The sequence below is a fragment of the Gobius niger genome (assembly GCF_951799975.1).
Source record: "Gobius niger genome assembly, chromosome: 5".
Taxonomy (NCBI): Eukaryota; Metazoa; Chordata; class Actinopteri; order Gobiiformes; family Gobiidae; genus Gobius; species Gobius niger.
In genome coordinates, this window is record NC_136856.1 from 40,318,221 (window position 1) to 40,345,839 (window position 27,619).

Genomic DNA, 27,619 nt, shown 5'->3' on the forward strand with positions numbered 1-27,619 from the left:
TATCAAATTTTTGTCACATTTTTGTCATTTTTTTGTCATTTCTTCATCAATTTTTTGTCAATTTCTTGTGACATTTTTGCCACTTTTTCACACATTTTTCAGGTGAACCTCTCCTCCACCGACGTCATCACTACAATGATGTGTCGTTTCGGTTTCGGCTTCACCTCCGTGCGTTTGGCCACAGCGGTGACGAACTCGTCCTCACTCACCGGCGCCTCAGACTCAACCAGGTCTGTGGTTTTAACCTCGACCACGCTTTCTGACTGGACAGCGGCCTTTTTAACCTCGACCACGCTTTCACTCTGGACACTGGTCTTTCTAACCTCAGTCGTGCTTTCCGACTGGTTGATTCCGTTCTTTCGCATTTCTATCGTCGTTCTAGCGATTTCTTTCTCTTTCTCTGGCGCAGCTTTGGATTTGAACACGGTGATGTTTTTGGTGTTAATGAGGAGCTTGGAGGAAAAGCTCCCGTTACATTTTTATCATATTTTTGTTATATTTTTGTCACATTTTGCCACATTTTTGTCTTTTTTTTGGCAAATTTTAATCAATTTTTTGTCATATTTTTGTTAGATTTTGGTCATTTTTTTAGTAATTTTTTCGTCCAATTTTTTGTCCTTTTTTGTCACTTTTTGTACATTTTTTGTCAAATTTTTATCAAATTTTTGTAATTTTTTTGTCACATTTTTATCAATTTTTTGTCATTTTTTTGGTCAAATTTTAATCAAATTTTTGTCATATTTTTGTCACATTTTTGTAATTTTTTTGTCAAATTTTTGTCAAATTTTTGTCATATTTTTGTCACATTTTTGTCACTTTTTTGTAATTTCTTCATCCATTTTTTGTCAATTTCTTGTGACATTTTTGCCACTTTTTCACACATTTTTCAGGTGAACCTCTCCTCCACCAACGTCATCACTACAATGATGTGTCGTTTCGGTTTCGGCTTCACCTCCGTGCGTTTGGCCACAGCGGTGACGAACTCGTCCTCACTCACCGGCGCCTCAGACTCAACCAGGTCTGTGTTTCTAATCTCGACCACGCTTTCCGACTGGTTGATTCCGTTCTTCCGCATCTCTACTGTCGTTCTAGCGATCTCTTTCTCTTTCTCTTTCTCTGGCGCAGCTTTGGATTTGAACACGGTGATGTTTTTGGTGTTAATGAGGAGCTTGGAGGAAAAGCTCCTGTTTCATTTTTATCATATTTTTGTTATATTTTTGTCACATTTGTCATTTTTTGGGCAAATTTTAATCAAATTTTTGTCATATTTTTGTCACATTTTGGTCATTTTTTTTGTCATTTTTTGTAATTTCTTTTAATTTTTTCGTCCAATTTTTTATAAATTTTTTGTCACATTTTGGTCATTTTTTCGTCCAATTTTTTTTCCATTTTTTGTCCTTTTTTGTCACATTTTTGTCATTTTTTTGTCATTTTTTAATCAAATTTGTGTCATTTTTTTGTTACATTTTTATCATATTTTTGTCATATTTTTGTCACATTTTTGTAATTTCTTTTGTAAATTTTAATCAAATTTTTGTCACATTTTTGTCATTTTTTTGTAATTTTTTTTGTCATTTCTTCATCAATTTCTTGTGACATTTTTGCCACTTTTTCACACATTTTTCAGGTGAACCTCTCCTCCACCGACGTCATCACGACAATGATGTGTCGTTTCGGTTTCGGCTTCACCTCCGTGCGTTTGGCCACAGCGGTGACGAACTCGTCCTCACTCACCGGCGCCTCAGACTCAACCAGGTCTGTGTTTCTAACCTCGACCACGCTTTCTGACTGGACAGCGGCCTTTTTAACCTCGACCACGCTTTCCGACTGGACAGCGGTCTTTTTAACCACGCTTTCCGACTGGTTGATTCCGTTCTTTCGCATCTCTATCGTATTTTTAGCGATTTCCTTCTCTTTCCCTGGCGCAGCTTTGGATTTGAACACGGTGATGTTTTTGGTGTTAATGAGGAACTTGGAGGAAAAGCTCCTGTTACATTTTTATCATATTTTTGTCACATTTTTGTCATTTTTTTGGCAAATTTTAATCAAATTTTTGTCATATTTTTGTCACATTTTGGCAAATTTTTTGGTAATTTTTTGTAATTTTTTCGTCCAATTTTTTATCCATTTTTTGTCCTTTTTTGTCACATTTTTGTCTTTTTTTTTGTCAAATTTTTATCAAATTTTTGTCATATTTTTGTCACATTTTGGTCATTTTTTTGTCATTTTTTTGTCAAATTTTTGTCATTTTTTCGGCCAATTTTTTATCCATTTTTTGTCAAATTTTTGTAATTTTTTTGTCAAATTTTTATGAAATTTTTGTCAAATTTTTATGAAATTTTTGTCATTTTTTTGTCAAATTGTAATCAAATTTTTGTCATATTTTTGTCATTTTTTGGTAATTTTTTTGTCAAATTTGTGTCATTTTTTCGTCCAATTTTTATCACATTTTTGTCATTTTTTTATCATTTTTTTGTCACATTTTTGTCATTTTTTTGTAATTTCTTCATCAATTTTTTGTCAATTTCTTGTGACATTTTTTCCACTTTTTCACACATTTTTCAGGTGAACCTCTCCTCCACTGACGTCATCACGACAATGATGTGTCGTTTCGGTTTCGGCTTCACCTCCGTGCGTTTGGCCACAGCGGTGACGAACTCGTCCTCACTCACCGGCGCCTCAGACTCAACCAGGTCTGTGTTTCTAACCTCGACCACGCTTTCTGACTGGACACTGGTCTTTCTAACCTCGACCACGGTCTTTTTAACCACGCTTTCCGACTGGACAGCGGTCTTTTTAACCTCGACCACACTTTCTGACTGGACAGCGGTCTTTTTAATCTCGCTTTCCGACTGGACACTGGTCTTTCTAACCTCAGTCGTGCTTTCCGACTGGTTGATTCCGTTCTTCCGCATCTCTACTGTCGTTCTAGCGATCTCTTTCTCTTTCTCTTTCTCTGCTTTGGATTTGAACACGGTGATGTTCTTGGTGTTAATGAGCAGCTTGGAGGAGGTGTACTTGGGCGGTCCCGGCGGGCTTACCCTGAATGGGCTGTTGGGGGCGCTCACTCCCGCCCAGGACACACACACGGTATGTTTCAGAGCGGAGGACGGCGTGTAGGAGCAGGAGTAAAGACCGTCGCCTTTAGAGGAAACTTTCACAGCCACAGGAGCGCCCTCCCCATCCTGAAAGAGAGAAATGCATTTATTACAGAGACAATACACAATCAAGCTGAATAAAGATAAACACTATAATGCCCGACCGGTAAAAAAAAGACCTGGATTTATCTAACTTATGATCTGGGGTTCCGCAGTTGGTCATGTCTAGGTTCAGCAACACCAAGTGCCCAAAGAATGAGATCAGCTGTCGACCTGACCAGGTTTTTTCATAGATACAGACGCATCTCGTCATAGAAGGGGGCGTGGCCTCGCCGAGGGGGAAAATAGAATAATTTGGGAAATTAAATTTTCCACTGTTTTTAGCCATTTTCTGGTGGAATATGAACTTATTTATCACATAAGTAAAGTCAAGTGTAAATCGGGCCCATATGGATATTTTCTCACAGCAGATTGTTCTGTAGAAGTGAAAAAACGGCAGTTGTAGCTCACGCTAGCTAACCGTTAGCATTAGCCCGATGCCAACATGTAGCATCATGTTAGCATTCTCCGTTTTTTTATGTATTTATGGGCTGTTGAACCACTTTGCTCCTCTCCATGTCTTTGTATCTTTATCTAGTAGAAACTATATTCATAATTCAGCATTTGTTAAAGTAGTTTTTGAATAATTAGAGAAAGTTTAGTTTTTTCTCAATTGTTTTCCCCCTGAACTGTTTTCAAACATGACCATATATGGGCGATTCCAGAGATGCCGTCTGTATCTATCAGTGGATTTCTTCTTCCCTGACAGATACAGACGGCATCCCTGTAATTGCCCATATATGGTCATGTTTGAAAACAGTTTAGGGGGAAAACAATTGAGAAAAAACTAAACTTTCTCTAAGTGCCGAAAAATTTATGAAAAAGTGGCAAAAATGTGACAAAAAAAATCACACAAAAAATCACAAAAAAATACAAAAAAATAACTAAAATGTGACAAAAAATTTTGACAAAAATGACAAAAAAATGGACGAAAAAATGACAAAAATGAGTTGAATACCCAACAAAAAAATGATGGAAAAAAAAATGATCCTCTGGGTTCAGGCGGGAGTTAAGAGGTTAAAGTGATTAACCTGGTGTGTTATAGGCTTTATAGATGATTGGGTTTGCAGTGCGTCTCACCCGGGCAGTGACTTTGAGGGGTCCTGTTCCGGCTTCTTTAGCGTTTACAGTGAACTCGGCCATCTTGTTTATCAGACACCCAGACTTCTCCAGACCTGGGCCATACGCCTGGACCTAAGCACAAGCAAACCAGCATTACAGACATGCTGTAAACCCGGACTGAGCCCGGACCACAGCGGGTTAACCTTCTCTGGGTGGCTGGAGAGGTTGTCCAGGGTGATGTAGGCCATGAAGGGGCTGAGCTCGATGTCCTCCTCGTCACAGGTCACGTGGACGGCGTACTCCCCCGGCTCCGTGGGCCAGTACCGGACGTCGCAGGAGCCGTCGTTCTGGTCCTCGCACTCGATCTTCGCCTGGGACGGGCCCTCGATCGCAAAACCTGCACAAACCCAACAGCAAAACACAACACGGGTCAGTTCTGAGGTCGGAACTGTCACATTTTTGTCAAATTTTTGTCAATTTTTTTTGTCAAATTTTTTGTCAATTTTTTGTAATTTTTTGTAACATTTTTGTCATTTTTTGTCACATTTTTGTCATTTTTTCATCCATTTTGTCATTTTTTTGTCCATTTCTTGTGACATTTTTATCTTTTTTTTCGTACATTTTTGTCATTTTTTGGTCATTTTTTTGTCATTTTTTTGTAATTTTTTGTCACATTTTTGTCATTTTTTTGTCATTTTTTTGTCATTTTTTTGTCCATTTCTTGTGACATTTTTATCTTTTTTTTTCGTAATTGTTTGTCATTTTTTGTCATTTTTTTGTCACATTTTTGTCACATTTTTGTCACATTTTAGTAATTTTTTGTCACATTTTTGTCATTTTTTTGTCACATTTTTGTCACATTTTTGTATTTTGTCACTTTTTTTGTCTCATTTTTGTAATTTTTTTGTAATTTTTTGTCACATTTTTGTCATTTTTTTGTCACATTTTTGTTATTTTTTCATCCATTTGTCATTTTTTTGTCCATTTCTTGTGACATTTTTATCTTTTTTTCCGTACATTTTTGTCACATTTTTGTATTTTTTGTCACTTTTTTTGTCACTTTTTTTGTCAATTTTTTGTCTCATTTTTGTCATTTTTTCATCCATTTTTTGTCAATTTTTTGTCATTTTTGATCACATTTTTGGCACATTTTAGTAATTTTTTTTGTCACATTTTTGTAATTTTTTTGTCCAATTTTTGTAAAAAAAAATTGTCATTTTTTTGTCATTTTTTTGTCATTTTTTTGTAATTTTTTGTCACATTTGTGTCATTTTTTTTGTCAATTTTTTGTCAATTTTTTGTCTCATTTTTTCATCCATTTTTTGTCAATTTTTTGTCATTTTTTCGTCCATTTTTTATCACATTTTTGGCACATTTCAGTAATTTTTTTTGTCACATTTTTGTCACTTTTTTGTCATTTTTTCATCATTTTTTGACAATTTTTTGTCATTTTTTTGTCCAATTTTTATCACATTTTTGTAATTTTATTGTCATTTTTTTGTCACATTTTTGCCACTTTTTCATCCATTTTTCGTCACTTTTTTGTCACATTTCCATCATTGTTTTCGTCTCAGTTTTGTTGCGATTTCCACAGCTTTTTTCCAGAAGCTTTTGGATTGGGGTAAAGCCAAACTTTAGAAATTTTTATGGTTTTTAACAATATGTTGGATACTGTTTATCTTTTACAAGGATTCTTGAATTATTTGTATGATTTTTTATTATTTTTGTCGCACCAACAAAACAAAAACAGACGGAACAGACAGATTCTAATTCAATTTATTCAATGCATTTTAATTTGAAATATCTATTAATTCAAAGAAAAGACTGACCCAGCACTCCACTGTCTGAACCAATGGACTCCACGACGAAATCAGCAGGTTTACCCACAATCCCTCCCTCCAGACCCGGACCGTAGGCTCGGATCTGCTGAGGTCCCGCCTCCGGGCCCACCGTCACCTCAAACGGACTGAAGAGAGACACAGACAAGCACGTTATCCTCAAACATTAGCCATTATGAGTAAAATACCATCAACAGGACATGCAGCTCCTCCCGGAATTCAAAATGGCCGCTTGAACCCGTGTTTTGGAGAATCGAATGGGCGTTCCACAAGGCTCGATACTCGGACCAATGCTTTTTATGAACAAGTTGCCTTGACAGTGCCGCAGTCCAGTTCCACAGCCTGTTCTACGTGATTGTTATTAGATGTTTGGGGTTTTTCTGACCTCTTGGGGATGTGCTGTCCTCCCCATGTGATGCTGATGCTGTATTTGCCCGTGGCTTTGGGGTGGTACTCGTAAAAGTACACTCCGTCCTGAGAGGAGAGCAGCTTCACCGGCTCCTCCACTCCCTCTGTCAAATCACACACGAGCAGATTAGTTTGAGCTTTCAGTGGGTAAAGATGCAAGACCACACATAGACATTAGGAAAAACCTCTGCTCTTATATTTACTTTGTGTAAAAAAATCCATAAAACAAAAACTTTCTATGGATTTTTTTTAACTGCTTACTGGCATAGTCATGATTTAGCATAATTGAACTTAGCCCTGGTTGTAGTAACGATCCTGTAGCAGCAGATTTATGCATCAGTTTGTTGTATATTTTTGATGATTAAATGTTTTTGTCATTTTTTGTCATTTTATCGTCAATTTTTCGTCACATTTTTGTAATTTTTGTCATTTTTTTGTCACATTTTTTTGTCACATTTTTTTGTCATTTTTCGTAAATTTTTTGTCATTTTTCAGTCATTTTTTTGTCATTTTTTGGTCAAATGTTTGTAATTTTTTTTGTCACATTTAGTCACATTTTTGTCATTTTTTGGTCAAATTTTTGTAATTTTTTTTGTCACATTTTGTCACATTTTTGTCATTTTTTTTGTCACATTTTTTTGTCATTTTTCGTAAATTTTTAGTCATTTTTTTTGTCATTTTTTGTCAATTTTTTGTCATTTTTTTTGGAATTTTTTGGTCATTTTTTGGTCAAATGTTTGTAATTTTTTTTTGTCACATTTAGTCACATTTTTGTCATTTTTTTTGTCATTTTTTTGTCAAATTTTTGTCACATTTTGTCACATTTTTGTCATTTTTTTGTCACATTTTTTTGTCATTTTTCGTCATTTTTTTGTCATTTTTTTTGTCATTTTTTGTCAATTTTTTATCAATTTTTTGTCATTTTTTGGAATTTTTTTTGTCATTTTTTGTCACATTTTTGTCACATTTTTGTCATTTTTTTGTCAATGTTTTCTCACTTTTTTCTCACTTTTCCATCATTGTTTAAAAAAAAAAAAAAAAAAAAACCTTCTCTGGATGTTTTTTAACTGCTTACTGGCATTGTAATGATTTCAGCATAATTGAACTAGATGTTTTAGCTCTGGTTGTAGTAACGATACTGTAGCAGCAGATATATGCAGTAATGCAGGAGCAGTAGCATTATCAGTTTGTTAGTTATATTTTTGATGATTAAAACTATACTCGAAGTAGTTCATGAGACAAAAACTATGGCAAAAATCACCAGACGTTTTTGTCGACTTATAAAGAGAGGGTAAAAAAATATCTATTAAACAGCCTTATATTGTTTAAATTAACCTCTTAACTCCCGCCTGAACTGAGGGGATCTTTTTCCTCACGTCATCAGATTTTTTTTCCATCATTTTTTTGTTGGGTATTCAACTCAATTTTGTAACTTTTTCGTCATTTATTTTTTCTTTTTTTTTTATTTTCTTTGTCACATTTTTGTCATTTTTTGGTCAAATTTTTATAACATTTTTGTCACATTTTTTATAACATTTTTTTTCATTTTTTTGTCACATTTTTGTCACATTTTTGTCATTTTCTGGTAAAATTTTTATCAAATTTTTATCAAATTTTTGTCACATTTTTGTCACATTTTTTTGTCACATTTTTTTCATTTTTTTGTCACATTTTTTTCATTTTTTTGTCACATTTTTGTCATTTTTTGGTCAAATTTTTATCAAATTTTTATCAAATTTTTATCAATTTATCAAATTTTTGTCATTTTTTGGTCAAATTTTTATCACATTTTTGTCACATTTTTTATCACATTTTTGTCACATTTTCTATCACATTTTTGTCACATTTTTTTCATTTTTTGTCATTTTTTGTCACATTTTTTGTCACATTTTTGTCACATTTTTTTCATTTTTTGTCATTTTTTGTCACATTTTTTGTCACATTTTTTGTCATATTTTTTATCACATTTTTTTCATTTTTTTGTCACATTTTTGTCAATTTTTTTGTCATTTTTTGTCATTTTTTGTCACATTTTTGTAATTTTTTATCACATTTTTGTCAATTTTTTGTCATTTTTTTGTCAATTTCTTGTGACATTTTTGCCACTTTTTCATCAATGTTTTCTCACTTTTTTCTCATTTCCATCACTGTTTTTTCGTCTCAGTTCTGTCACTATTTTCACACCTTTTCTCCAGAAGCTTTTGGATTGGGGTAAAGCCAAACTGGAGAAAATGTGCTCGGTTCAGGTGGGAGTTAAGGTGGTTAAAGGCCCAAGAAACAAGTCTGGGTCCCGGAGCTTCTCCCACATTTCAACTGGTGGGTCGGGCCTTGGGTCGGGTCATCCTGAGGTCACCGTGTGTTCTGAGGTCACACCACTTGAGAACCACTGGACTAAATCTGTTTTTAGACTAGACTAAAACTGAAAAGACTAAATCAGAAGTAACACTGGTAACACTGGACTCCACTGAGCAACCCACCAATTACACAAAGGCTGGCTTCCTAACAGACCATACATGGGCATAAATGGCTGTTTTGGATCTCGCCGTGTGGTGGCTATAATTTGTTCCACTAAATACTTCGCACTCTCAAGTTTCACACACGGCCCCTTCACTTAAACAGAAGCCACAGAAATGTTCACGGTTTTAATTGGGCTGGTGACCTTTGTAATAATCTTTAAGAGCCAATAAAACGCTTCCTAAAACTCACTTTACAGCAGTAATTACGTGTGAGCTGCTCCCGTGGTGTTTAGGCTTCTCAGGCAGCGGTTCCCAAGCTGTGGAACATGGGCCATTCTGATGCTGTTTTTATCTTTACACTGGGCTGGCTGTTTGGGAGGATTTTTTAGTATTATTATTATTATTTAGCTCACTGCACTGTTCTGATGGGAATTTTACATTTCTCCCTAAATTGGTCACAAAATGTGGTCTGATCTTTAATAACCTCTTAACTCCCACCTGAACATGTTTTCTCCTGTTCTCCAAATTCTCCAAATCTAAAAGCTCCTTCAAAACGGCGATAAAAAAACAAAAAGAAAAGGAGGGTGAAAATGCAACAAAAAAGCGCTAAAAAGTGACCAAAAAAGCGACAAAAATGACAAAAATCCAGCAAAAAAGTGAAAAAAATCCAGCAAAAAAGTGACAAAAATCCGGCAGAAAAAATGACAAAAATCCAGCAAAAAAAATGACAAAAATCCAGCAAAAAGTGACAAAAATCCAGCAAAAAAGTGACAAAAATCCAGCAAAAAATGACAAAAATCCAGCAAAAAAGTGACAAAAATCCAGCAAAAAAATGACAAAAATCCAGCAAAAAATGACAAAAATCCAGCAAAAAAGTGACAAAAATCCAGCAAAAAAAGACAAAAATTCAGCAAAAAAGTGACAAAAATCCAGCAAAAAAAAGACAAAAATCCAGCAAAAAAATTACAAAAATTCAGCAAAAAAATGACAAAAATCCAGCAAAAAAGTGACAAAAATCCAGCAAAAAAATGACAAAAATCCAGCAAAAAAGCGACAAAAATCCAGCAGAAAAATGACAAAAATCCAGCAAAAAAATGACAAAAATCCAGCAAAAAAATGACAAAAATCCAGCAAAAAAATGACAAAAATCCAGCAAAAAAGTGACAAAAATCCAGCAGAAAAATGACAAAAATCCAGCAAAAAAATGACAAAAATCCAGCAGGAAAATGACAAAAATCCAGCAAAAAAATGACAAAAATCCAGCAAAAGTGTTTTACGCACGTTTTACAATGTTTCAACAGAGAAGTTCACATGTGCCGGTGATTTCTTTAAGTCCTGACACTCTAGGGTTCTCTTTTACCTCATTAATTATTGTGCCCATGGAGTCACCTTTACAGGACGGCCTCTCCTTGGGAATGAAGTAACTGTGACAAACTGTCTCCATTCATATTAGAGATGGTTCTGTAACCTTTTCAAGCCTTAAACAAGTCAATACTTCTCCATCATAGGTCTTCAGAGAGCTCTTGTGAGTGAGGTATGGTGCACAAGAGACAATTCTTTAGTTCTTTTAGTTTATTTGAGCTGTTAGCATTAATTTAGCCACAGACGTCACATCATAACACAGCAATGGAAACTCAAAAGGGGGAGGCTGAAGCTGAAGCTGAAGCTGAAGCTGAAGCTTATGTGCGCCCACCCTTATAAATTCTTAACTGTTCAGTGGCCAGGGCAGCTTTAAGCCACAGCTCAGTGATTGGACGACAGGCTGGCTATACTCCAAGTAAGTCATGAGACAAAAACTATCGCGTCAGATTTTTTTTCCATCATTTTTTTGTTGGGCATTCAACTCATTTCTGTAACTTTTTAGTCATTATTTTGTTGGGCATTCAACTCATTTTTGTAACTTTTTTGTCATTTTTTTGTCATTTTTTTGTCATTTTTTTGTCATTTTTTTTTGGTCACATTTTTGTCATTTTTTTGTCACATTTTTGTCATTTTTTCATAATTTTTTTGTCAAATTGTTGTCATTTTTTGTCATTTTTTGTCATTTTTTGTCATTTTTTTTTCACATTTGTCATTTTTTCGTAATTTTTTCGTAATTTTTTTTGGTCACATTTTTGTATTTTTTTGTCATTTTTTGTCATTTTTTTGTCACATTTTCTGTCACATTTTTGTCATTTTTTTGTCACATATTTGTCATATTTTTGTCATTTTTACATATTTTTTTGGTCAAATTGTTGTCATTTTTTGTCATTTTTTTAATCACATTTTTTTCATTTTTTGTCATTTTTTGGTCACATTTTTGTCACTTTTTTGTCAATGTTTTCTGACATTGACACCTGACTACACGTCTGCATAAACTTGTCTCATTAGCTCTTGGAGGAATAAGTAAGTAAGTCTCCTGGCTAAGGATCCTCCCTGTCCTGTGAATGTTAACATGCTCTGGCCAATGAAAACATGATGAAATGTAAAGGTTTGGGTGGCATTTCTTTAAGCAGACACTGTTTAATCATTCCTGTGATTTTGATAAAGCTCAGACCACATTTTATGACCAAAATGTGAGAAATCCCAAAGGGTGCACTCACTATTTCCCCCCACAGTGTGTAAAGTGTTGTTAAATGACTGACTTGGTCCTTTGATGGTGATTTTGATTTCTCCAGTGCCGGCGTTCCTCGTGTCCACTTTAATGTCTCCGGTTTGTTTCACCCTCAGTCCCGAAGGCTGCAGCCCTCGCCCGGTGGCTCTGCAGGCTCCCGGGACGCAAGCTGCACGGGAACACAAGGCCGTCAAACGAGGAGGAGGGGTCAAAGGTCGCTGTGCATGCACCCAGCTTCAGACCAGAGCGTGTGTGAGGGTGTGTGCGGTTCACACCTGGGGCGATGTCCACGCTGAAGGGGCTCTTGGGCACAGCGGCGCCCCCGAAGGTCACAGTGACGCAGTGCGGGCCGCTCTGAGTGGGTTTGTAGGTGCAGTGGTAAACACAGTCTCCTTTGTCCTCGATCACCAGCTCCACACTGTTCTGTCGGCCCTGGGGGTCGCGCACCATCACCGTCACGTCTCCCGTCCCGGCGCCTGAAGGGGAACACGCCGGTTAGAACAGGGTTTGGTAATCATGGGGAATATACTGATATAAAAGTCCCCATCAGGTTAATTAGGTTAGTACCGTAAATGCTCTAATATAGGGCGGGGCCTTTATTTACTCGAGGGCATCAGGACCAGGCCTTTATTGGAACCAGGCCACAATTAGAGACAGGCCTTTATTTCTATTTGAGCAAAACGGACGACCAGGAAAACGAAGACAAACATTTATTACTGAACATTTCAAACCCTCTCCCAGCGGCTGGAACATTGACGTCTTTTATTTTGTCGGGACAACAGGAAGTGTTTCGTTGCTGTTAGCGGAGCTTTGACATCAGTGTCACTGCAGGTTTCTGTTTCGTTTTTACCGGATTATTTGTTGTTATCTTGTGTAAAAGGCGAGTTTAGACGGAGCGTTTGTGTTTGTGATCGATCATGAGACTGACCCGAGAGAAGACGAGACGCTCGCGCTGATGGGAGGAGTTATTTTGAGGCGTGGGACTGACCTGCACACGGAGCAGCTGGACGTGCTTTGAAGACGCGATGGAGACTTTATTAAAACCCTGGAGGGTCACACGACATTTGCCCTGTTTCCAAATATGGTCACAGGACGTTTGAAAAGTGTCTAAATCTGTGTCAAAGTTACGCTGGGATCAGCTCCTCCGCAGCGTCGCCCTCGGCCCGGGTTCAGTTTGTTACTTCCTGCACGAGAGTTTTCATTTACACCAGTATGAGACAAACTCCTAACATGGGGAATATTTCTACCGCTATAGTTTCTAATAAAAGCACCATAGAAAATCCACATTGTTTAATTGTGTGTAATTATACTTTGTAGTGGAACACTTCACGTAACCATATTTAAATAGGGGAAACGTGGAAGAGCTTGGTAGCTTCTATCTTGACCTGTTTTGGAGCTATAGAGGAGAGAGGGAGAGGCTAAATGCTAACGCCGTCTGCGCTGTGTTTACGTGACTGAAGATCAGACAGGTCCTAAAGAACTCGTCACAGCTCAGGTAAGAACATATCTCAGTGTGGAAAAACGCTGGCCTGTTCCTTTAAGCTGCCAGTTTCCTGACAGAATGCCCTGGCTTACATAAGCGTTCATTGACAGCGGGTCTAGCCTTTATCCAAGTCGCAATACAAAATAGTTCATTCATTCATTCATTTCAAGACACAGAATCCCAGTCCATTGTATTGAAAGGAAAAAGAAAATGATAATAAAAGCAAGAAAAAGTTTCTGTAAATCACTTGAAATTGCTGGAAAGTCAAAACTTCATTCACCGACTTGGAAAGCTCTCATTGACCTAACCCTAACCCACTGACCTGCATGTAGCTGTGGTGCGTTCACTGACCTCCCTGTAGCTGTGGTGCGTTCACTGACCTGCCGTATAAATGTCGAAGTGCGTGGGTCTGTTGGCGATGTTTCCCACGGGCTCCAGTCCCGGCCCCTTCACCGTCACCTTGGAGGGGTCGCCCAGGGCCTTGTCCACGCTCACCTCAAAGGGGCTCTTGGGGATCTGCTGCCCGGCGAACAGCACCGTCACCTGGGCACAGCACACACCACACGCCCCTGAGCTCCACATACTTTTATTAACCTCCTAACTCCCGCCTGAACCGAGCACATTTTCTACAGTTTGGCTTTACCCCAATCCAAAAGCTTCAGGGAAAAAGGTGTGAAAATAGTGACAGAACTGAGACGAAAACAATGATGGAAATGTGACAAAAAAGTGATGAAAAATTTATGAAAAAGTGGCAAAAATGTCACAAGAAATTGACAAAATAAATTACGAAAAAATGACAAAAATGTGATAAAAAATTGACAAAAAAAATACAAAAATGTGACAAAAAAAATACCAAAATGTAGCAAAAAATGACAAAAAAATTGATAAAAAAATGACACAAAAAAATGACAAAAATATGATAAAAATGTGACAAAAAAATTACAAAAATGTGACAAAAATGTGATAAATATTTGACAAAAAATGACCAAAATGTGATAAAAAAATTACAAAAAAATGACCAAGATATAGCAAAAAATGACTAAAAAATTGAAGAAAAAATGAAAAAAAAGTGACAAAAAATGACAAAAAATGAAAAAATTACAAAAATGTGACAAAAATGTGATAAATATTTGACAAAAAATGACCAAAAAATGTGACAAAAAATGACCAAAATGTGACGAAAAAATTACAAAAAAATGACCCAAATGTGGCAAAAAAATGAGTAAAAAATTGAAGAAAAAATGAAAAAAAAAGTGACAAAAAATGAAGAAAAAATGAAAAAAAAAAGTGACAAAAAAAGAAAAAAATGACTAAAATGTGATAAAATGTGACAAAAAAAAATTGCCAAAAATTTGATACAAAAATTACACAAAAATTACACAAAAATTACAAAAAATGACCAAAATGTAGCAAAAAATGAAAAAAAAAATGAAAAAAAATTTAAGACAAAAAAAAAAGTGACAAAAACATGACAAAAATTTGACAAAATGTGACGGAAAAATTACAAAAATGTGACAAAAAAATACAAAAAATATGACAAAAAAATGAAAAAAAAAGTGACAAAAAAATCACAAAAATTGAAGAAAAAAAAAAAAAGAAAAAAAGTGACAAAAAGACAAAAACATGACAAAAATTTGACCACAAAATTACAAAAATGTGACAAAAAATGACCAAAAAAATGACAAGAAGTTACACAAATGAGTTGAATACCCAACAAAAAAATGATGGAAAAATAATCTGCTGACGTGAGGACAAAGATCCTCTGGGTTCAGCCGGGAGCTAAGAGGTTAAAGCACAGCGAGGCTTTGTATTTGTTACCTTGTGTGAGCCCATGACCTGAGGGATGTAGGTGACGGTGTAGGTTTTCTTCCCTTCGTTCAGCTCTGGCTTCAGCTGTGAATAAAAAACACCCCCAGATCAGTGCCTTTCATGCTTTACACCAGTGACTTTAACGTTCATGCCTTCGGTACCTCCTCCCTGGTGCCGTCCGGCTGGTCCAGGTACACAGTCACGTTACCCTGTCCCGCGCTGAACGTGTCCACGGTGAAGACGGCGGGACGGAGCACCCGGTTCCCTGTCGGCTCGATGCCTGCGGAGACATGGACGAGGTCAGGAGAAATAAAGACACAAAAACTGACAAGACAATTCAAGTACTGGATATAGGTATAGGTTTAACTTTGAGTTGTAAAGTACTAAATTATCTGGTACAACAAGTATTTTTGCCCTCAAAACATGCGGTAACTGCAGTGGGTGATCAAAGAATGGAGTTGGATGAGAACCTAACCTTTTTAAAGGGACGATACAGACTTTATTAAAGTTAAAATTAAAGGGATGTTTCAGGATGTTTGACATGGGGCCTCATGTCCTTGTTATCCAGAGTGTTGCTGATTTCTGGAGATATTTTTTTTTGTAATTTATGCAGTTCTTATATTTGAAGAGTTTCGTGGCGCTAGGCTAGTGCAAGGCTAGTGCATTTCTATGGTATCAGCTAGCCTGCATTAAAAACAGTGTGACCCGCTCCACAGAGCACCTGAGGCAAATCACTGATAACACCAGACTAACCATATAAATGTCTGTGTCCATAGAGTCATTTTAACCATTTTAACCAAGAAGGCCTTTTGCTACTTCGCACCAAATGTCTGGAATGAGGCTCAGAAAACCTTTTATGTGGATCATCTCCTGACCTTCCATCAGTTTAAATCCCTCGTAAAGGAGTTTCCTCCATGTGTCGGCTCTTGTTTTTAGTATTGTGTTCAAGTCTAATCGTTCCACTGTTGTCTTATTAACTGTTATTTACCTTGTATGTTTTAACAGGTCTCTCTGGCAAATGAGACACTGAGTCTCAAGAGACCACCTGTATGAATAAAGAATAATAATCATTTAAAATAACTTATATCTGAGCAGCATCAGCTTCGTGGTTGTATAAGCTACGCGGCGGCGGAGTGATCTGCTAGAAAATAGTCCCTCAAAATGCGATCATTCATGTGATGCAGGTCAGTTATATTCCAAACATGACTCTATGGACACAGACATGTATATGGTTAGTCTGGTGTTATCAGTGATTTGCCTCAGGTGCTCTGTGGAGCGGGTCACACTGTCTTTAATGCAGGCTAGCTGATACCACACCATACCAACTTTATTTCTAAAGCACTTTAAAAACTGTACAGTGGCCAAAGTGCCGCACACAGAAACAGATACAAATATTTACAGTAAAAAATATGAGGAAAAAAGTACAACAACAGCAGCAGCAACATCAATTTGTGTTAAACGCCAGAGAAAAAAGGTGCGTTTTTAGGAGAGATTTAAAAACAGGGCCTGGGCCGTTCTGATCTAATGGAGCTGGTTCCACAGAGAAGGCCCGATCTCCCCGAAGTTTGCGCTCGGTTTTTGGAACAACCAGTTGCAGCTGATCCACTGACCTGAGAGCACGAGAGGGGGCGTGACCTGAGAGCACGAGAGGGGGCGTGACCTGAGAGCACGAGAGGGGGCGTGACCTGAGAGCACGAGAGGGGGCGTGACCTGAGAGCACGAGAGGGGGCGTGACCTGAGAGCACGAGAGGGGGCGTGACCTGAGAGCACAAGGGGGGGCTGAGGCTGAATCAGGTCAGACAGACAGGAGGGGGCGGGGCCATTCACACTTTTAAAAGTAAAGAGAAGAATTTTGAAATCAACTCTAAATCTGACTGGGAGCCGATGGAGAGAAGCTAAAACCGCTGAGATCTGGTCATGTTTCCGTGTCCCTGTTAAAAGCCGAGCTGCAGCGTTTTGAACGAGAGCGCCCCCTGGCTCACACCAGCATGAAGGCCGTTACAGTAATCCAACCTGGTCGTTACAAAGGCATGTATTACAGTCTCAAAATGCTGCCTTGATAAAATGGACTTGAACTTCGACAGTTTTCTTAAGTGGAAAAAACTTAACGACTGCGTTGATTTGTTTCTCAAATTTGAGTTCGGGATCCACTCTTACGCCCAAATTGGAAACAACCGGCTTGACAAAATCAGACAAAAAGCCAAGGTCAGGAGGGGGGCAATTAGGGCCACGAGGGTCGAAAACCATGACTTCAGTTTTGTCCTGATTTAGGCATAAAAAGTTAAGGGCCATACCATAGAAATGCACTAGCCTAGCACCACTAAACTCTTGAAATGTAAGGACTGCATTAATTTAAAATATATATATATATATCTCCAGAAATCAACAACACTCCGGAAAACTAGGAAATGAGGCCCTATGTCAAATCCTGAAATATTTCCCTCCTCCTGTGTAGACTGAGCTCAGACCTGTTCACCACAACTGCCTCTGAAATCCTGTCACTCAGAAAGTTATTACTTCGGGTCTGAAGTGCCGTCATGCACCAGCTTAATATAGAAGCTGCAGTTACATGTGTGACCTGAGGGGGCAGTAGTGAACATAAAATGGCCAACTTGCATCCAATCCCTTTAAATATGAAAATCTACCGACTTTGTCACATCCATGGAGACGAATTTAAGACAAGTTACTTTTATTTTTGCCACCTCAGTTTGTTGTAAACACAGCCCTTGTTGCACCGTCTTCACCTAAAGTTTTATTGAGCAATGGATCCAAGTCTAATCTAAACGTGTGGACTTTATCTCGGGCGTGGCCCCGGCTTCACCTTCTCACCAAAGGCTGTATGAGGGCGTGAAATGTGCTTATAATGAACACACAGGAGGGACTGACGGCGACAAACACGTTTGGGCCGAAACAAAAACTGTCACTGTTTGAACAGGAAAAATCAGGAAGAATCAGCTTTAAGATGAAATATTCAAATACTTCATTTCAGTCATTTTATCTTCAACTTATCAAGATTTCTCTTTTACAGTGTAGAATCTTTTATCAGGAATATTATTTGTCAATTTTGCATGAAAAACACACTACATTAAATGACAGTTTCTCCATGCAAGTAATGAGGTTATTAAGGGAATCCCAAAAGCTACAAATACAGTCGGGCATGTTTGGGATTGCCCATATATGGTCATGGTCAAAGCAGCCAGAGCAGGAAAACAAAGAAGGGAAAAAGCTTCTCACATTTCTCCAGCACTACTTTAACAAATGCTGAATTATGGAGATACTTTGCTACTAAACAAAGACACCGAGATACAGAGAGGAGCAAAGTGGTTCAACAGCCCAAACAATGCTAACCAGGAAGCTAAGTTAGCTTCATGCAGCGTGTGCAAACGTTAGCTATGACCAATGGCTGCTCTGCTTTATGACTGGGTCAGGCATATCGGGGACAGGAAGAGAACTGGACACAGGGGTTTAGCGCATGCGCAAGCTTCGCATTGGCCAATTTAAGTTTACGACAGTTAGAAAACAGTTGTGGCAGCATCGGGGACAGTTAGAAGACACTGATTAATATGTTGGAGTCGAATAAAAAAAATAGCTCGACACAGACATGATGCTTTGTATGACATCATTTTAATACAAATCAAAAGTGCTGTTTTGAAAGAAGTTTGTTTTAACTCAGCACAATATATTTAGTACTTCTGCGCATGCGTCTTACAGGCGCGCAGTTCGACCGGCTTTAAAATGTATTCATATTTTTATGATCAGTACAATTTATGTGTTTAAACCATATCTACTTATCATTAGGCCCGAGCGGCCTGCCGTCGCAAGGGCCTATTGTAATCGCAATCACAGCGCAGTGCGCGCAGCGCACTGAACCTAAGTGCGCGGAGCGCACAAAAACAGCGCGAAGCGCTGTCCCCATGTCAACCGTAAACTCCCCATGTAAAACAGTGACAGCCCACACCGGAGGTGTGGGCCCTTTATACTTATTATTGTATTAAAATGAATGGGGGTATATAGTGTGAATGGGGGTATATAGTGGATGACGAGCGCGAAGCGCTCGTCATCCACCCAGGACCCCCACGGATGCGTGCGGATCGTTGAAAGCTTTCCAAAAATGTATAATATGATATCGTCGCGAAAGCGACGATATTGTTTTTCTCGGAAATATTATTATTCTTTCTTTCTTTCTTCTTCTTCTTTCTTCTTCTTTCTTCTGCTCTTTGAGCAGGAATTTGACCCCCTGAACATAGTCGAAAACTCACCAAACTTTGCCCAAAATTCAGGTCCGGTGAAAAATTAATTAAAATGTGTGTTTCATATTGGGGAAAAAAAAAATGGCGCGACAGCGCCACCTACAATAGTGAAAATACATTACGCCAATGGGGGAGGGGCCGAGGTAAACTTTGTCGTAGAGCGACGAGATTCGGTACAGATATTCGTCATGTGACGACTAAAAAAAAATATTATTGTGGCCACGCCCCCTGACAAACCGGAAGTCCGCCATTTTGAAAGGAAGACCGGAGAATGCTGAGTCAGCGTTTTCGCTGACTTCGCATTTTAACGAACTCCTCCTAGGGCGTTTGACCAAATGAGCTCAAAATCGCTCCAGCTCATCTCGAGATGTGGGGCATCAAAAGTTATCCAATTTTTTTGCCTATGTTTTACGGTTTGTGTGCGGCGAAGCCGCAATCTTTACGAAGTATTTTGCGATTCATCAAAAACTGAAAATCGCTCCCATTCGCACAAACAAACTCCGATTAAAAATCGGAAATATACATTTTATTGACCTTTCACCCCTGGACACAGCAAATGTGAAAAAGTGACATTGGGCGCGATAGCGCCCCCTCCAGGTGCAGAAGAAAAAATGCATTATGGGAAAAAAATTAGTTTGTCGGAAATGGATGAAATTCGGTACAAAAATAGTTGATGGCGTCCCGATCCAAAAAGCCAATGAGACCCATATCGTATTTTGTACGGTGTTGCCATGGTGAATCAAAATACATTGCGTCGATGGAGGCGGGACCAACCGGAGCCAACGTCAACTTTGTCGTAGAGCGACGAGATTCGGTACAGATATTCGTCACGTGACGACATACAAAAAATATTATTGTGGTCACGCCCCGTGACAAACCGGAAGTCTGCCATTTTGACAAGAAGTCTGGAAAATGCTGAGTCAGCGTTTTCGCTGACATCGCATTTTAACGAACTCCTCCTAGGGCGTTTCACCAAATGAGCTCAAAATTGCTCCAGTTCATCTCGAGATGTGGGGCATCAAAAGTTATCCAAATTTTTCGGCTAAGTTTTACGGTTTGTTTGCGGCGAAGCCGCAATCTTTACGAAGTATTTTGCGATTCATCAGAAACTAAAAATTGCTCCAATTTGCGCAAACAAACTCCGAGTAAAAATCGGAAATATACATTTTATTCACCTTTCACCCCTGGACACAGCAAATGTGAAAAAGTGCCATTGGGCGCGATAGCGCCCCCTATAGGTGCAGAAGAAAAATTGCATTATGGGAAAAAAATTAGTTTGTCGGAAATGGATGAAATTCGGCACCAAAATAGTTGATGGCGTCCCGATCCAAAAAGCCAATGGGACCCATACCGTATTTTGTACGGTGTTGCCATGGTGAAGCCCGGGGCCCCCATGTTATTGTAATGAGGCTGACACATAAATGTCACATTATGCAACATTACAGCGCGTTAGCGCCCTCTGTCAAGAGCTTGTGGACAGTGGACATGGAAGTACGGCCAGTTAGGGCCGTCTGATGCTACTTGTTAAATTAGAAAGTTTATGGGCGCGCTAGCGCCCTCTGCAGGCTGGAGCCATTATTCACATGGAGAGGCTAAAAATTTTGTTTTGATGTCTAATGACAAGATTAATGACACATCAGGACAATAAAATGCATTGTGGCAACGCTGGCGCCCTTGGTAGGGTTGTGGCACGGATAGATAGAGGCGCTAAAGGAGGCACGGCCCGCGAGGGCCGTTCGATGCCGCTTGCGGCTTTAATTTTTATTGTTTTTCCGTTTTTCCAGTCATATAGATGCAAACTACCCACGAGAAAGGCTTTATGACGACCTAACCTGTTTAAATCTTATATTTGCTGCCTTGTGTGTAAATATATAGGCCTATAAATATTATCATAGATTGTACATTTTGTAAATAGTCAATTGTGTTTTTGTTTAGTCAAATCTGATCGTTTATAATTATTATAATTTACATCATCATCAACATCATCATTATTTTGTTTATTTGTATTTTCTATAAATATACACAATTTACAACTTGTTCTGTTGCTTTGTCAAATCTTTCATAATCGTTATTATTATTTCTATCATCATTACAATTATTTATTTCAATGTATTTTACATAAATAAAGCAGACATAATTTACACATTGCCTAATTAACACTTTCTCCGTCTGTGAGATCAGTAAAGTATCAAAGAGCCGCCGTAAACATGCGAGGCTGCGCTAAACACCACAGCCCCGATTCTCCAGCGTTCGCTAGCTCCGATTCACTTCCTGTCCCCGATATGCCTGACACAATGACCACCACACTGGGGGTCGCCATTGCTGTAGTACCTCCATATCGCCACTAGGCCCCCATTGAAAAGCATTGGACTTTAGACACGTTAAAAACAACTTTAACGCCTGGTTTCAATGTTTCCAACACTAGACTAGGCTGATCTTCCTCCTGAGATAACGCTGGGTTAGTCACAGTCACAGAAAAAGTCCATTTTGCAGAATACCCCCCTTTAAGGATAAAATCTTTTCCTCTCGTTTCCTGCCAGTCTTGGATTATGGGGACATTATTTACAGACGTGCAGCTGCTGAGTCGCTGTGGTCGCTGGACACAGTTCACCACGGAAGCGCTTAGATTCATTTCCAATCTCAAATCCCTCACTCACCACCGTCTCCTTCACTCCCATGGTCGGCTCTCTCTCCTCACCACGTTTTAATCATTTGCATTAATTTACAAAACATTACTTGCTTTACTTCCCTCTTATTTACAGTCACTCTCAAACCAAGCACCGGTTACAACAGGATCGAATCCCCTTTCAGTTCCTAATGTGAGGACTGACATGGAGGAAAAGGCTTTTACATGTTGTGCTCCTTTTGATTAGAATCAGTCTCTCCAAACTCTTTCAAATCTAAACTGAAAGAATGTGTACAAAGCCGTGATGTTTGCAGCTGTTTCACCTTAGATGTATGTTTATTTTTTACCTGGTTAAATAAGAATGTGTGGATTAGAGCTTGGCCTGGGCCTGTACCTGGTCCGTAGGCTCGCGCCTTCTTGGGGTTGAGTTTGGGCTTGAGAGGAGCTCCAGGTTTGAGTTTGGCTTTGGGAAACTGGGACAGGTAGGTCATGACGGACTGTTCGTCTACGCTGGGGTCGATGATCTCCTCTGGAGCGATCACCTGCACAAACACACAAGGTTATGGTTATTTAAATGAATTATTTTAAAGGAAACATTACAGCCTGGACGTATTTCTCTCATAAATCTTTCATAAATCATAAGTGCAAATAACAGGTTTAACGCTTTTGAAAATATGACCTATCTATAAGGATGACATCAGCAGCATGATTATCACTTTATTTCAGTGAAGCAGCAACATTAACAAAGAAATGTTTGGCAGAAAAGTTGATTTTATTTGAATAGTTAAAGGGACTATACAGAGTTTAAAAATGTAAAGATTATGTATCTTCCTCCCCTACATGTTCCGACAATGTCCTCATGTGTAGAATGAGCTCAGATCTGTTCACCACAACTGCCTCTTAACCAGTGTTGTTTTCGTCAACGAGGACGATAACGATATCTTTTCGTTGACGCCCCTTTTTTTAATGACGATGACGTAACGATGACGAGCTGAAATGAGCTCTTTGGGGACGAGAACATGACGAGACATTTAGGGAAAAGTCCTGTTCACAGTCGGCCTAACACTTCTGCCAGAGCCGATCGTGGTGTCATCTGTTTGTCAAAAGCTATAGAAGCTTTTATTTATCCCAATTTCCAAGACTTATCGAAATTAATTATAACTTCTTAAAATGAAACAGACGAAAACTTGACAAAAACCTTTTTAATTTTCGTCTGACTAAAACGTGACTAAAACGATCACATTTTGAAATGACTAAAATGTGACTAAACCTAAAAGCATTTTCTCCAAAAGACTAAAACTAAAAGGGCCAAAAACAACACTGCCCTTAAATCCTGCACGGTCACTCAAAAAGGTGTTCATTCGGGTCTGAAGTGCCGTCATGCACAAGCTTAGCTTAATATAGAAGCTGCAGTTACACGTATGACCTGACGTGGCAGCAGTGAGTATAAAATGGCAAACTTGCATCCAGCCCCTTTAAGCCACAGACAGGAAGCGACATAGAAGTAAACTTCCACAGCAGTTTGACTCATTTCCCATCTGATTTCACATGGTCGGCACGGCAACAGTTTAAAATTGTTTGCCTTCATCTATGTCACTTCCTGTCGGTGTCCAATAAGGAAGTGAAACTATAAACATCACAAAAACTAAAGAAATCTGGGTACAATCTTTAGCAAAATCTATAATATAACTGTTAGAACTATGTTTTTAGCAAAATTATGTCTAATCTAATGTGTCATATGCACATTAAAGGGGCTAGATGCAAGCTAGCCATTTTATACTCAACTACTGCCACCTCAGGTCATACGTGTAACTGCAGCTTCTATATTAAGCTCGTGCATGACGACACTTCAGACCTTTCTGAGTGACAGTGCAGGATTTTAGAGGCAGTTGTGGTGAACAGGTCTGAGCTCATTCTACACATGAGGACATGGAGGAACATGTAGGAAAATACATGATTTTAACATTTTTAAACTCCGTACAGTCCCTTTAAGTAACATGGAAAATCCTTTCTGGTTTGAACGACACAAATCACGGCTTCCTTTTCACAAAACAGGAAGTTCTGAACTTTGACTTTCGACCTTAAGGTAAAAAACAACAGAGGGAAACACTTCCTACTTCCTGGTGCTTTGAACACACACCTTTGTTATGCAACGTTCTGCAGATGTTCAGTAAACCTGTGCTCTGCTGCTGCTGCCCCGGTGGCTGCACGTCCAGGAGAGACAAACAAGTCTGCCCTGCACAAGCCTGGCCTGCACAAGTCTGCCCTGCACAAGCCTGGCCTGCACAAGTCTGCCCTGCACAAGTCTGCCCTACACAAGTCTGCCCTACACAAGTCTGCCCTACACAAGTCTGCCCTACACAAGTCTGCCCTGCACAAGTCTGCCCTGCACAAGTCTGCCCTACACAAGTCTGCCCTACACAAGTCTGCCCTACACAAGTCTGCCCTACACAAGTCTGCCCTGCACAAGTCTGCCCTACACAAGTCTGCCCTGCACAAGTCTGCCCTACACAAGTCTGCCCTACACAAGTCTGCCCTACACAAGTCTGCCCTGCACAAGTCTGCCCTGCACAAGTCTGCCCTACACAAGTCTGCCCTACTGGATTATTCACTAATCCAATCCACTTTATTTGTATCGCACATTTAACCAACAAAAATGTTTCCAAAGTGCTGCACATGAGATCCTAAAAACAGATACAATACTTATTAGCTCTACCACAAAAAAAAAGCTTAAAAATCAAACAAAAAATAGACTAAAACCTGCATAAAACAATAAATAGTTTGTAAAAGACATTAATAAAAATAAAATAGATAAAACAATAAAACCAACAAGATCAAATAAATAAAAGACACGGGGACCATACAAACTCACGCGGTGTTAAAAGCCCGAGAATAAAAATGGTTTAAAACACTCCACTGTGGGGGCCGTTCGGGCGTGGGGGGGACAGAGCGTTCCACAGCTTAGAACGCCCTGTCCCCTCTGGTTCTACGCTTTGTCTTAGGAACCACGAGCTGTAGCCGGGCCTCAGACCTCAGAGAGCACCGGAGGATAGATTGGGATGAGGTCTACAATATACTGAGGGGCCGGTCCATTCAAAGCTTTAAAAACAAACATTTTAAAGTCAATTCTAAAACGTACAGGCAGCCAGAGCAAAGAAGCTAAAACAGGGCTGATGTGCTGGCGTTTTCTGGCTCCTGTTAGAAGTCGTGCTGCTGAGTTCTGGACGGAGAACTCAATGCCTGAATAAAGGGCATTGCAGTCGTCCAGACGAGAAGAAATAAAAACGGCTTCACGACGGCTTTCGATAAAAGACGAAGCTGATAAAAACTTGATTTTAAAACGCCATTGACCTGCTTGTCTAGTTTCAAATCGCTGCCTATGGTGACGCCGAGGCTGGTGACTTTGGGAAGCACATAATGCTCTGGGGGTCCCAAGTCAGTGAGGGCATTTCCAAACAGAACAATTTCTGTCTTTCCCTCATTTAATTTTAAGAAATTTTGGGATAACCAAGACGTCACCGAGACAGTCGAGCAGGGGTGTCAGGGGGCAGTGGCTGTTTTTGGTGATTGGCATATAAATTTAACAGTCGTCCGCATAGAAATGGTAGGACATGCCATGTTTATTAAAAATCTCCCTGAGTGGGAGGAGGCCCTAAACTCATTCACCTTGAATCGCAGGGATAAAGCTTGTGCTCAGATTCATGTGTTAAGTTCTGGTTCTGACCTGTGGGATGCCGAGCCACTCGTCCGCCAGCTGCATGGCCTCTGAAGCGTTCTCCACCGGCTTCGATTCCCAGGTCTCCCAGTCCGGACACAGCCCTGGAATCAGAGCACACGTTACATACAAAACATACGTATAATCAAGGTGGGGGGGGCCAGAGCAGGGTGTTTTTTTTTTTGCTATTTTAACGCCTACTTTAAAGTCACACATGTGTTATTCCCAGCACAAATATCCTCTGTCCCTGGTGCAGTCGTCCTGTTTAATGTGGTGCTAATAATCATTATGCTGCAGAATATTTCACCACCAATTTAACCTCTTACCGCCCGCCTAAACCAAATGCACTCTGTCCTCTTTGGCTGTTATATAGGCCTGTGTAACGCAACATTTGAAAGCTAAGACCCACAAAACTGATCTTTTTCCTTGCGTTGTTGCTGTGTTGTGTCACCTTTTTCTATGTTTTTTTTTATTTTATTTTTTCCATTTCTGTTGAATTTTTGTCACATTTTTGTCACGTTTTTGTTGAATTTTTGTCACATTTTTGTTGAATTTTTGTCACTTTTTTGTTGAATTTTTGTCACATTTTTGTCACATTTTTGTCACATTTTTGTTGAATTTTTGGCACATTTTTGTTGAATTTTTGTCACGTTTTTGTTGCGTTTACATCCTTGTTTTCTTCTTATTTTTTGTGGCTGTTTTGGTGCTTTTTTTTCCCCAAGAAGCATTTTGATTAGGGTAAAGCCAAACTGGATGAAATTGGATCAGTTCAGGTGGGAGTTAAGAGGTTAAACATCTACATCACCACCGGGATTGAAGGTTATTCAATTTCTGTAACTGAAGCCGATCCAGATGAAACTTCAAGTCAAACATCGAGTTCACAACAAACAAAAACAAAACAATGAACTAAGTATCCAGGACTAATCTAGATTTTTCGGTCGCTGTATATAATAAAGTTATAATTGAAAATAAATCAACTGCACTGTCAGAAACATGAAGGGGGTCCAAGATAGTTTGTACCTAGGGCCCAGAATTTGGTGCTACGCCCCTGCGTGTAATAGCAACATGATTAATGGCAGGATGGGCAGATGTCAAAGGGGCCGGTCCCGGGAGAGTCAGGCTACACTTTACAAAGTTCACAATGGTTGCAGTTTAGTGATGGAGGCAGATCTCGACTTGGAAACTGAGTGATTGAAAAAAACAAAGAAACTGCTGGTTGTTTGTCCCACTGTGAATATTCAGGATTTACAGGGTTTACACAGGCAGCAGCAGCAGCAGCAGCACTTCACATTTAATGCTTTTAATGCTCGAAAGTTATATTTTAAATGCCACGAACTCAAAAAATCGGAGCATATTTAATTTCTAAAAGATTTGCAAACATTTTATCAAACAGAGAAATATGGAGAGATTTCAATATTCACAACAAGCAACACCCTGAGAGCAAACACATGTACAGTTTCAGGTATATCTGCAGTTTAATGCGTTTTGTGACATGTTTATAATCCAGTCAGTGTCATTACAGTTAGTTGAAGGCCAGTTAATCAGATGTTGTGCTTTCTAATGACATTTAACCTCTTACCACCCGCCAAAACCAAATGCATTCTGTCCTCTGTTATATAGGCCTGTGTAACACCTCATTTGAAAGCTAAGACCCACAAAACTGATCTTTTTCCTCGCATTGTTACTGTGTTGTGTCACCTTTTGTATGTTTTTTTTTTTTGGTCACATTTTTGTTGATTTTTTGTTGATTTTTAGTAGAATTTTTGTCACATTTTTGATCGAATTTTTGATCGAATTTTTGTCACATTTTTGTCACATTTTTGTCACATTTTTATCACATTTGTCACATTTTTGTCACATTTTTTATCACATTTGTCACATTTTTGTAGAATTTTTGTAGAATTTTTGTAGAATTTGTCACATTTTTGTTGAATTTTCGTCACATTTTTGTTGAATTTTTGTCACATTTTTGTCACATTTTTGTCACATTTTTGTTGAATTTTTGTCACATTTTTGTCACATTTTTGTCACATTTTTTGTTGATTTTTTTGTCACATTTTTGTCACATTTTTGTTGCGTTTACATCCTTGTTTTCTTCTTATTTTTTGTGGCTGTTTTGGTGTTTTTTGATTGCTTTTTGATTAGGGTAAAGCCAAACTGGAGAAAATGGGATCCGTTCAGG

The 27,619-nt window shown here is 38.7% G+C and overlaps 1 protein-coding gene across 4 annotated transcripts in view; it reads right to left on the reverse strand.

Annotated features, from left to right (window-relative positions):
• Positions 1–27,619, reverse strand: part of flnba (filamin B a) — a gene marked incomplete at its 5' end in the record, with an annotated part of 180,105 nt that overhangs the window by 86,923 nt on the left and 65,563 nt on the right. For 3 of the 4 annotated variants that reach the window (XM_079555973.1, XM_079555972.1, XM_079555970.1), the window contains 12 exons: positions 3,042–3,185; positions 4,278–4,391; positions 4,463–4,656; positions 6,089–6,225; positions 6,483–6,609; positions 11,586–11,723; positions 11,830–12,030; positions 13,418–13,580; positions 14,856–14,930; positions 15,008–15,126; positions 22,117–22,264; positions 25,447–25,541. In XM_079555973.1, the coding sequence (XP_079412099.1) occupies positions 3,042–3,185; positions 4,278–4,391; positions 4,463–4,656; positions 6,089–6,225; positions 6,483–6,609; positions 11,586–11,723; positions 11,830–12,030; positions 13,418–13,580; positions 14,856–14,930; positions 15,008–15,126; positions 22,117–22,264; positions 25,447–25,541 (1,655 nt within the window). Of the gene's footprint in view, positions 1–3,041; positions 3,190–4,277; positions 4,392–4,462; positions 4,657–6,088; positions 6,226–6,482; positions 6,610–11,585; positions 11,724–11,829; positions 12,031–13,417; positions 13,581–14,855; positions 14,931–15,007; positions 15,127–22,116; positions 22,265–25,446; positions 25,542–27,619 lie in introns of all 4 variants that reach the window. The other variant, XM_079555971.1, reaches the window with a different exon arrangement.